The following is a 12,017-nucleotide window of genomic DNA, read 5'->3' as shown; positions in this document are numbered from 1 at the left end:
TAATCGCCTAATAATCTTTGCTTGGCCTCCCTTGTGCTTTTGTTATCTTCTTTGTATGTTTATGATCTTGTAGCTTGTTTCTTTGTATGTTTTAGGGGCTCAGGCTGTCGGCTTCTCCTGTCGTCATGGTGGTAGCAATTTGTAGTCACAGTGCTAAAACACCGGAACCCTCGTTTGCCATCGACTCGCGCTACAATCTATTACGTTCAAAGAGAGTACACCGGGACACTCGTTTTCCAATTCCTCGCGCTAGAACGTTTCATCTTCCTGGGAAAAGCGCGTACTAGATGAACACACCTTGACACTCGTTTTCCAATCCCTCGAGATAGAACGCTTCGTGCTTCAAAGACACGAGACTTAAAGAAAGGCTGTATGCGTCTTCCCCCGCCCCCAACGGCTTCATCTGCGTGGGAAAAAACGCCAAGGCGCCAAGAATACACTTATGCTCTTCATTATTCGCCCCTCCACAGGTGTGACGTTCATTTCATTTCATTTCATTTATTTGCTCCTTAAAGGCCCGAAGGCATTACATAAGGGGGGGCTTGCGCCAAGGTATAAGAATACATACACCGAAAATAACAACAACAAAAACAAGACTACAATAAAAAGCAACATCAGTTAGGAATAGCGAAACTATTGTAAACATAATTACTCGAGTGAGAGGGAGAGAGAGAAAAAAAAAGAGAGAACATGACAACAGAATTTTCACAATCGATTCGGCAGGGGTATCACGTGTAGGCTGAAAGGTTCGCCGTTTCAAGTTTTTTGCGAAATAATTTTCGGTTAGGGCATGAAGCTATGTCATTGGGTAGGGAATTCCAAATTGCTATTGCGTGAGGAAAGAAAGAACTATTCATTGATAATGTACGGCACTTGATTCTAGATATTTGGTGACTGTGGTTAAAACGGGCAGAAGCTCTTGGTGGGGGCGTCAATAAAGCATGTCGTGATTGTGACGGGAAATAGAAGGTGTGTAGAAGGCACAAACGAGCGATAACGCGGCGTGTAGCGAGGGTGGGGAGGTTGATGTACTGTTTGAGTGACGTCACGCTGACTGTGTGGGAGTACTGCGATGTTATAAAACGGGTGGCACGGTTTTGTATCGATTCCAAATCGTGAGAAAGATATGATTGCGAGGGGTTCCAAATTGATGATGCATATTCTAGCCTTGGTCGAACGAACGTTAGATATGCAAGTTTTTTAACATCGGCGGATGCGGTTTTAAGGTTGCGACGGAGGTAGCCAAGTGTGCGCGAAGCGTCTGAGCAGATGGATTCGATATGGGACACCCATGACAACGATGATGTCAGATGAACACCAAGGTATTTGTACGTAGTGGCCGGGATTACTGGTACTGATTTAATTGTGTACAGGTGTTGAACAATAGTGTGTTTTCGGGAGAATGACAAGACTTTGCATTTTTTGAAGTTTAATGGCATGAGGGATTTATCGCACCAAGTAGAAATTGTGTTGAGATCGTGTTGCAAAGAGTGGTTGTCAGAGGGAGAGCGGATGGGGTTATAGATGACGCAGTCATCAGCGAATAATCGTAATTTTGTTGTAATATTGGTCGGTAAATCGTTTATGTAGATGAGGAACAACAATGGTGATAGGCTTGCGCCTTGCGGGACTCTAGAAGTTACATTGGCGAGCGATGAGCGTTGGTTGTTAGCGGTAGTATATTGCATGCGGCCTTGTAGAAAGTGTTCGATCCAGCGTAGTATATTAATGGGAATTCCAAGAGAAGAGAGCTTAAGCAAGAGAAGAATATGGGGAACCCGGTCAAACGCCCTTGAAAAATCCAAAAATACTGCGTCTACTTGGAGGTTGTCTTCCATGTAGTAAAATATGTCATATGTAAATTCTGCTAACTGCGTTTCGCAGGAAAATGACTTTCGAAAACCGTGTTGATGTGCATAGAAGAAGTTAATTGTTTCCAGGTAATTCATTAGTGGGGAAGGGCCGGGATTTTTTATCGATATAATTGATTGATTGTGGGGTCTAACGCGCCGACGCAACGCGGGCGATGAGGCGCGCCGTAGTGAAGGGCTCCGGATTTATTTTGACCACCTGGGGATCTTTATCGTGCGCCGAAATCTCGTACACACGGGCGTTTTTACTTTTCGCCTCCATCAGAAAAGCGACCGCCGCGGCCGGGAATCGAACCCGCGACTCAGCAGCGCAACGCCTTAGCCACTGAGCCACCGCGGCGGTTTTTTTTTTATCGATATAGCACTTTGGTATTCTCAGTTGTTCTGTTATCACAGTCCTCCATTTTACGTTCTGCTGCAACGAGTATCATATCCCACAACCACAACCTGAGCGCTATAGGGCATCTAATCCAGGCTAGGAAAGCGAGCCCTCCACAAGTTCTCACTGAAAATCCCTCTCACTTCTTTATTTAGGCACTGAAAGGTATGACCATATTAATGAGATAACCTTTTCCCTAGAATAATTGGCGAATGAGAAAAGAAGCAGCCTCCAACGACAACAAACAACGATTCAGCTGAGGCAGCGCATGGAAACGATTCTCTTCCTTTGAACGTTGTGTTTTAAATTGTTTCTAAATTGCAGAATGTAATAACTCGCTTTCTGCATTCATTTTAAAATATTGTAACGGGACATAGGCCCATCGCACCACAGCCCACTATCAATGATGACGAAGTGGCTTGCGGGCACCCTGCCCGGGCTTTGTCATGGACGCCCGCAAATATTGTAAAAAGATCGTTCATAATTCTCAATATTGGTTAGTGTCCTGGAGAAGCTTAACATGTTCGGTGTTCCATGGGCTATCCCTACCTTGGCCCTAGCTTCGCATCGACTCGGCGTCGTGCCAGTGGGTATTGATGTTTATTTCCATTGTACCTTAATAAGCACATCTAACTTCCACTTTTTATAAATATATTTATAGCGTGCCCGTAGGAGGACTCTAGTGAGAATACGCATGAAATTCTAACGCGACTTCAAACATGAAAAAATACCCATATAGATCACCGCCATGCCAGCAGAATGCTTCACTGCCATATTTTGCCACATGTATCTTTGTTACCCCTTAAATATGCACACCCTCTCAGTTTCCACAATACCTGTGTCACGGCCACACAGCCTAAAACCATCAGTGCCAGAGCATAACTGAGATCCAGCAGCTGTGCCCCAATTCCATAAGCCGTTCGCAACACCTTAACGAACACCAGAAGAAAGTCCTATATTACCTTCAGAGCCTGGAAGTCCATTAGGGCCGCGGGTACCGCCAAGTGGTCCACCTGCACCCATCGGACATCCAGAGAACGCAGTTTAAATGCTGTGTTATGCCAGGGCAGGGAAGCTCTGGTACCATAAAGTTTTCTCAAAGGCGACAGATTAGTTCTCAAAGGCTAATTTTATCAGTAAATATCAACGCCGTTCTCAAAATTTCTGCCGCTGAATGAAACAATCAGCGAATTTTTTATGAAATGTGTTTCATATGACGTTAGGAAAACTGGTAACTACTTAGGTTACGAACGTGCCCACCGTTCCAGACTGGAAGTATAGAAGGAACGTGGAAGGCTCAATGTTCTTTAAACCCCCCAAATTCACTGGTGGCACGCGTTAACCTCTCTCTGGGTGTGTATCATACCTCTATACATAACAACGTCCTTCAGCTTTAGTTATTATATAAAGCCTCAGTCAGAAAATTTTTACTTTTTACACAAATGTTGAACATCGAATACGAAACAGGACGCCGCATCGTTTTGATCTATATGAACACTGGTAGTAAGACGTAAATCCACGTATAGCGCAAAATTGTCGGCCAAAGCATTTTTAGCATTGCTTAAAAATGCCTCCGCCCCCCCTCCCCCCTCCCGAAGCAAGCGATCATGCATTCCATGCTGCTTTGTAGCTTAGCACTTATCCATAAAAATGTTAACAAGGGCTCGGGAACAGCGCATCTGAAATAGTACCACGTATCGTTTTAATCGACATGGTCACTGATAAGGTCTAGGTGGAATTGAAGCTTACAGTGATCGGCCAAAATATTTTAGTGTTGCTGGCAAATCCCCTAAGCTGAAGCAAGCGAGGAAGAGGGACAGGGAGGGGAGAAAGAAAAAGAAACTTACTTTGTTAGAAAGGAAAACCGAGAGGTTTGCCAGAGTATCAACACCGACATCTACATGCTACTTGGCGGGGGAAAGAGTAAGGGAGGATAGAAAATGCCTTATAGTTAACGGAGCAGAATAAATTTGGGAAAAGAAGTAAAAACCAACAAACAAAAAACAGACAGCGTGCAGCTTGCGGGAACTGTTCGATGAAGATCACGAAGAGTAGTATTTTAAATCAGTTCAGTGAATCCGATCTCGTTCAGGTATTCAAATAACGCCACAAGTGCTTTGCTTTGAGCTGAAGGGAAGGACAGTGGACCAACGAGTACTTTTAAGCTTATTGGTCCTGGGCGTAGGTGTTCGAAATCCTGCACCAAACGCCACCTTGGAAGCATATAAGCCGGGCACTCTAACAGTACGTGTTTCACGGCTTCCGGCGATCCGAAGTGTTAACAGTTAGGATTCGAGGTTGCACCAAGTCGTAACAAGTATGATTGCGTAAACGCAGCGTGTAGGCGTATTCGGTGGTTTCTAGTCGGTGCGGAAGTCGCTCTGGAAGCGTAATCCTGATCCGGGCCTACCCAGTGCAAGAAGGCATGATGGGGCTCCGGAAGAGACCATAGACGGTTTTGCTCCATTAAAACAAGTGCCTTCGTCAGGGCTTAGGCATCATGCTCGGTGAAGAATACCTTACTCGTATTATACATTTAACGCGCCTGCGCGGAGCGTCATGTATGGTGTCGTTCCCTGGAACATCACAGTGGCCTGAAAGCCTTTGAAATGTCACTTGGTAACCAATGTCTTTGGCTAGGTGGTGCAAGTATGTTATTTTACGAGATGAGTGTTCGTGACTGCTGAAGCAGTCATGGCGCTGTAGGCTTTAGAGGGCTGCCTTGGAATCTGTGAAGGTGGTCCCTTGCCCCGGAGGTTGGCACATAATGGCTTCCTTGTTTGCGTGAAGCTCGGCTCACCTATGTGCCGTTACCCGCTCGAGGCGATGAGAGAACGTCTGGACAGTGGACAATGTAAAGATCCCAGAGGAACTGCGTTCAAGCGCACATGATCCGTCTGTAAAACATTGCTTTGTGCCTGAGTATAGCTGGCTTATGTTCCCGAGTGTTAACTGTCACAAGGCGCTTGTAAGCATATTCTTCTTTAAGTCCATTCAGGGGTTGTTGCATGAAATATGAAATGGCGAGAGGGTCCAGGGCGGAAAGTAAGATGGCATTGAATTTGGTGCCCGGGAGGGAACGGAGAGATGCAATGTCTTCAATGCTGGACCAAAACTTGAGTTGCCTTTTTCTGCAATGAGCGTTAATATATGGGATTTGGCGTGCATCCGATGTCGTAGATGTATCCCGGATGCATGGTTTCGTGGAGCCTAATCACGTCCAAGGGCAGACAGCCAGCATCAGGGTCAGCACCCAAGCACGGCGACTGTCGGAGACATATGGAGGCAAATGTTTCTTCCCGAAATCAGCTGGTTTCTGCTCCTGGGTGACAGTTTTTGGAGTAGAGGGAGACTGGCGCAGTACGCTGTCGACAGAGGCTTAGCAGAGCTGTACCATTGAGTGACAGTCACTGCGCCATCGACTACCCTCAAGATACCGACGATCCTTGACATCGGAGATATTCGCGGACAGAGCCTTATATCCTCCGGAGCCCAGGAAAGAATAGGGTCTATTAAAATTCCGAGGAATATTTTTGTACCTACATACTAAAGGGTACGGCAACTAATCACTACTAATGGGTGCTGCTTCATGTACTTACGGGTGAAAGCCATGGAAACACTTTTTTCGGAAAAGAGATGCAGTGCTGTGGGTGGAAGGTATGCAGATATTTTCGCGAGAGTTTTCTGTGTTCTCTGTCTTTCTTTATTTTCTGTCTTTGTTGTGTGGTGCGACGGGCTCGCACCGCACTCCAAATGAGATGTCGTCCGCATAGAGTGTGACATGTACGCCGTGCGGGAGGGCTCGCTTTAGGCGGATGAGTGTCCGGTTTAACTAGAGAGGGCTGAAGATGGCCCCTTGGGGCACTCCTTTTTTGTATAGCGTAGTGGGACGTTGGGCATTCTGGAGTGCATATAAAGAGTTCTCGCCCCTGTAGGTACTTTGATATTGGCACGAACCATGCATTTGGTTTACTTGTTTACGGATGGTTTTTACTGCCCGGCTGCGCCAGGCTTTCTTATCTGTGTGCCAAGTGAAGGGGTTGTTCCGTTCTTTATATTTTATTCCGCACAGTTATCTGATGTGTTAGGGAGAGTGCTTTGCCCTAACGTCACTAACCTCGAATAATCTTCGATCTACAGTCCAAGAATATTGCAATGTGGTTGTATAGGTTATGCAATTCGTCTGGTTTGATTGATTGTGTGGTTTAATGCGCCGATGCAGCACAGGCGATGAGGCGCGCCGTACTGGAGGGCGCCGGAATAATTCTGACCACCTGCGAATCTTTAACGTGCGCCGAAATCTCGTACGCACGGGCGTTTTTGCTTTTCGCCTCTATCAGAAAAGCGGTCGCCGCGGCCGGAAATTGAACCCGCGTCCTTGTCCTCAGGAGCACAACCCCTTAGTCAATGAGCCACCGTGGTGGGTCATGCAATTCGTCTTTTATAGAATAAACCTGTGAAATTACATTGCTGATGGCTGCTCTTTTCTCGCGAATACCGTCCATCCGCGGTGGATAAAGTTTCTTGCTCTCAAGGTACCAACGCATTCTTCTGAATATCATGTTTTGCATAATTTTATTTACACAGCTTACCAAAATATTGGCATGAAAAAATCATATCTTGTTAGTGATTTTACAAGTTTCAGGATGGCCACCAGCTTTGCTAGTTTCCATTCAGAAGGTACGGTGCCAGAAAACCAAATTGAATTGCAGCATTCTACGAGACGTAATCGAGTGTGAGAGTACCGTTGAGAAATGGCCTGATAGGTGATTTTGTCTTGACCAGGCGGAGAATGTTAGTTGGCACGGGCACGGGCTGGGTCTTGATCTTGCGCAGAAGAGGGGAGGTCGATGGCGGTGCAAGCAGCTGGCGGTACTTCGGAGGGGCCACTTGTAGGTCATGGCGGAGGTGCTGATCTTGTGGACAGAAGCCTACAGTACTCCTCCGCGGTATTTCGGGGAAATTCCATCGCGTAATGATAGAGCTCTGCATGGCTATAGCTGCTGAACATTGTTCCGCGATCCATTAAAAACGAGGCAAAAGCGCGTGAGAGGTTTGAAGATTTTTATTCTTCAGAAGAACTCTGGCCACCGCTTCCTCCTCAACTTTTCTAAGTGACGTCTCACCTCCTATGTGCCGTTCGGGCCCCTCGTACGTCTTCTAATGCCTTTGCCCGTCCTCTCCCCTTCGGGTGGCTCGCAATCTTTCGTAGTCTTAGCAGGTCTTAGCGTTGAGACGTTTGCTCATGGATCGGGGATTGATATATGTGCTATGTATATAGTCTTCGTAGGAGGAAAATTCAATCCAGCAACTCTTTGCAAGCAGCTGTTGAACTTTCTTGCTGAGACGCGCCTATACGGCCTTCTGTAGTGCATGAAGGCGCTTGCCTCCCGTTACTTTCCTAATTTTTCACCTTTTACTTTATATGAGGCCCTGTGGCAAAATGGCGCGAAAAAGACACAACCCAAGCTTAACGGTATTTTATTATACTACTGCGAGAATCTGCGTAAGACCTAGCGCACTTGCTTATTACTTATTTGTTTATTGTTTAAAGGGCGAACGAAAAATCTTGCCGTTGTTTTTATTGATGCACGCAGTCATTGCACCTGACCCGAAGTACGTGTATAAAATGCTTTCCTTTGAATAAATTTTAGTTGATAGTCAGCGCCGTGTTTGTCCTTTCTTTGCCCCCGTCGTCTTAGCGCTGCTAGAAGAATGGTAAGCGAAGCTGTATGCACCACCTACCGCGGGTGACTACGACCTGCACGCATTAAACTGTACCTGTAACATGTTCTTTATTATTTCACTTCAGCACGACATTCAGGACCTCCTTATGCTCGGTGTTATACACACTGAGACTTTGCCTTTTCATCGCAGTTATATTCTTCGTGAACGTCTAGTCAATGCACGTTCCAAGGATGGTAGTCGGTTGTTTGGTATGGGTGTTGCACACGAGTCCAAACTCTTTGTAACAAAATGGACGAACCACAAGTTTTGCGTTTTCACGATGTCAACGTTGAAACCTCCGACGACGATCATGGGTGCAGCGTAATCATCGGTAGTGAGAGACAGACAGACACAAAAACTTTATTTCGGTTAATGCCATTCAGGTCGCGCTTGTAGCCGGTGGCCTCCACTCCCCAACGACCTCCTCAGCCCTGTCGATTAACCGTACCTGAAGGACCGGATCGGAGCTGCGGAGCGCGGCCTCTAAATCATCTCCAGTGGTGATTAGTGGGAACGAATCCTCGGGGCATGCCCATATTATGTGAGATAGGGTGGCGTGTTCAGCGCACAGGTTGCAGGCTGCGGTTGGGTAGAGACTTGGGTGTACGTGGCTAAGACGGGCTGGTTTGGGGAAAGTGTCTGTTTGTAGCAAACGCCAAATGTGAGCTTTGCTGTTATCTAATCGCTGCTCCACCGGTGGGTAGATCTGGCGGGATAGGCGGTTGTATGTGTGATATCATCAAATGCAACCAGGCGATCCCTCGCAGACCCCGCCCCGTGATCGGGATAGAGATGAGGCCCGTCCCGGATCATGAGCTCTCAGGCGTGTTCGTGGGCCGCCTCGTTTCCCTCGTGGCCGGAGTATGCGGGTTCCCAGGTCAAGTGAATTGTCTGGCCAGGGGATATAGGTGGGCATTTTTTCAGAATTTTGAGTGCCATTCGTGATAATCGGCCCGTGGTGAAATCTTGAACTGCAGTCTTTGAATCAGAAATGAAGGCGCATTGCGTTCGCATGAAATGTTCGATGTCGGTATTGCGTGTGTTCGGAGCGATGCAGACAGTATAAATGGCGATGCTATCTCTCGTAGTCAGGGGGTACACGTTGCCGCAGTCGAGGTCTTGGTCCGACGTTTCGAGCATGCGCTTGGACGTGTTTGCTAACGTCACCCCTCGCGTATATTGCAACTCCCGAAGCCCGACTGGTCTTTCGACTCGCAGCCGCTTATCCTGTGTACCCGCGGAGGTGGTAAAACGCGTCCAACGACGAGTCAGTCCATGTGTCCGAGAGACACAGCACTGGCACTTGGTTGACGAGGAAGTCATGTGTCAGGTCCTCCGAATGCAGGCCCAGTGATCTGACATTAAGAGCCGCAAACAGAATTTTGTGCACACGGCCGCTACACCTCCCGTAGGCGGAGCGCACAGCGCCGCGATAGGTTGCGTGCCGCTATCACGTGGCATTCAGCGAAAAGAGGATTAACCGGCAGCTGTGCTCGGGGAGTACACCGTCTGTCTCCGCCGTCTCTGCGTACGCTCGTAGCTCAATTGGTAAGACAACGGTCTCTCACTCAGTTTATCTATTAGGTGCAAGTTCAAGCGCTGGCTATGCTAGTTTTTTTATAATTGTTCGCAAGACTTTTCTGTTGACGCCGATACTCTCGACAGAACCTTCGTTCGTAGCGCTACAAAGCGTCGCTTTAAGACGCGTAAAATGCGTCCTCGAAAAAAAAACGTTCCCTCACATGGTATTCTGCAAGTATTTAGTCAAATATAAGCATCCGAGTCTCTGCTATAAGCTTTACACTACTTATAATTGTTCAAACAAGACAAGAAAATCTTCAACTTGCCGTTATGCGGAAAGAAACTTTCGCAACGGCCCAAAAGGTTGGTTCGGGAATTCGAAGATATTTTACTCCACTAGCACATATGAGGATGTTCTTTTGTATAGCATGCAAATTCAAAATAAGCCCACTTTATTTAGAAAACGAGCAATAAGATAAAAATAAGAAGTCGCGTCCTGGACTATGCCACATAGAGCTGCGTGTTAGGCACGCATTTGTGTGGTTTTATACTCATTAAATGCGAAAAATGCTTGGGTGTTTTGAAATAGCTTGCTTTTGTTAGTAACAATTTTTTGTAGCGAAGAACTTTACAGAATCTGCGAAGTATGGTAATTATTTGAGCATGCAATCAAGCAGAACGTCTCCAAATTTAGTGCCGGAAAAAAGCGGCTGATAATTTTACACGCTCATTGCTGGATTCGGTATCGGCACTTATGGTATTTGCAAGCCGGGTTTAATGACACAGTTGGTTTAAAGAATATCTTTGTGGACATAAAGGCACAAATATTATCACCGGTTTTGGAAAGGTTGTTTTAAAGTGCCAGAATACTGTCAAAAGCGGGTAAAAGTCCTTGAATCCATTCCGTTATTTTTTTGTAGTATCTCAACAAGCGCATTATCATTACGCCTCCACGGAATCCTATCCTAAAAATAAATTGATAAAAAATGTGTTTGTTGATAGTGCTTATTTGACGCTGGTGGTTCCAAGAATGAATACAAATACTGAAAATATCATTGAGCTGTCAGCAAAAAATTGCAGTGCCACATTTATCTTAGGGCAATAGTGTTACACTTTTTTAAAGCGCACCCTCTTGATTTTACTATACCTGAAAAGGTGCCACGCCGGCCCGAACCAATCGGTCTTTCAAAGCCGTCAGCGCCAACAGAAGCACTTGCAGGACCACCTCCACTTGAACCCATTGAACCAGCGGGAGAGCCAGGACCGAAAGCTCCGCCCAAACCTCTTCCAATGCCCGTACCGGGACCAGCAGGGGAAGGTGAGCCACCCAGGAAGTCGCCATTTGCACCAGAAAGCGGACTACTACTTGATCCTCCACCTGCACCTGTGGAAAGTATAAATACAATGGAAAGTGGACAGGGTTTAAGACTTAAGCAGCTCCGAAGTGAGGAATCTCTGGTCTTGGTAGACTAATAAAGCAAGAAAGGCGGTAGGTTAGTTCTGGAACGTCTGTTTTAGAAAACAGAACTTGGATAATCCTTTAGGATTCGTGAAGTGAAAGGAAGCATTAGCTAGTTTGCGCGTTACACATTTGGCTTGAAAGTGGACCCAAATAGTTCCACACTAAAAGCAATTACACATAAAGATACGTAACGTTATTATTTGTTTACGTAACAATATTTGATCCACGTCCACAGACTTCCATGATGCTGGATGAAAGAGGGCATAATCTTTACACTGTGACTAGGCTGATAAAAAATGAGTTTGTAGCATGATATGCCTTTATTCTTGCCGTATCACGAGACCGGCAAATGGCAATGCATCTGTGAATTTATATTGCGCTTCGAGACAGTAAAAAAGTCCTTTGCTGCCTCCAAAAACGCTGATTTTCGCCCTTGCTTATTTTTTGTACCGTTAATAGCTATTGCGACCTCTAGCAATGTTCAAAGCGCGTAAGTACGTTTATTTTATTAATGTAAATGCGCCTGCAACCAACCACGTGAAATAGGCCGACCGCCAGTACTAATCGAAATGAACTAGCTATAGCTCTAAGCACGGAAAATTCCCAGAAAAAAGTTTTTTATAGGCCGACTGATAAAAATAAACAAACGATTGACACATCGAATCATCCTCAGTACATCATTAACCCTGCAAAACAAGCCCAATAAGGCTTGCCGCTTTCGCTTTCAGTCCGAAGGACCGCATCGTTGCTGTATGCTGCTTGTTGGTACCTGGGAAAATGTCGTCGTAGTGTTGATTTAATCGTTATCAATTGACCCCCGAAGTTATTATATAAACTGTGTAATAGCAATATTCTTTGGTAATTCATTGGACGGATACCGTATACCGTGGACAGGAATGTAGCGACCTGTGTATTGTTGTGCCGTGTTCACCCACCGTATTGAAGGAGGCATTTTACCTCCTCTACCACCTCCGCCCCCCCCCCCTCGATGCCATCGCTGCAGTACGGCGGTGACGCGCGTGAATCGTGGCGGCCGACTTCAAGGTTTATAGAACCG

The 12,017-nt window shown here is 46.2% G+C and overlaps 1 protein-coding gene across 1 annotated transcript in view; it reads right to left on the bottom strand.

The window, feature by feature from the left end:
- Window positions 1-12,017, bottom strand: part of LOC144160518 (uncharacterized) — a 70,579-nt gene that overhangs the window by 52,875 nt on the left and 5,687 nt on the right. Inside the window, exons 2-3 of the mRNA XM_077691785.1 lie at window positions 10,646-10,882; window positions 3,213-3,263 (exon numbers count right to left, since the gene is read on the bottom strand). Coding sequence (XP_077547911.1) covers window positions 3,213-3,263; window positions 10,646-10,882 — 288 coding nt within the window. The remainder of the gene's footprint in view (window positions 1-3,212; window positions 3,264-10,645; window positions 10,883-12,017) is intronic.

Source organism: Haemaphysalis longicornis, unplaced genomic scaffold, assembly GCF_048455015.1.
Source record: "Haemaphysalis longicornis isolate Haplotype H1 unplaced genomic scaffold, Haemaphysalis longicornis Haplotype H1 scaffold_101, whole genome shotgun sequence".
NCBI lineage: Eukaryota > Metazoa > Arthropoda > Arachnida > Ixodida > Ixodidae > Haemaphysalis > Haemaphysalis longicornis.
Note: the sequence above shows the minus strand (reverse complement) of the source record. Positions and strands in the feature narration are given on the sequence as shown.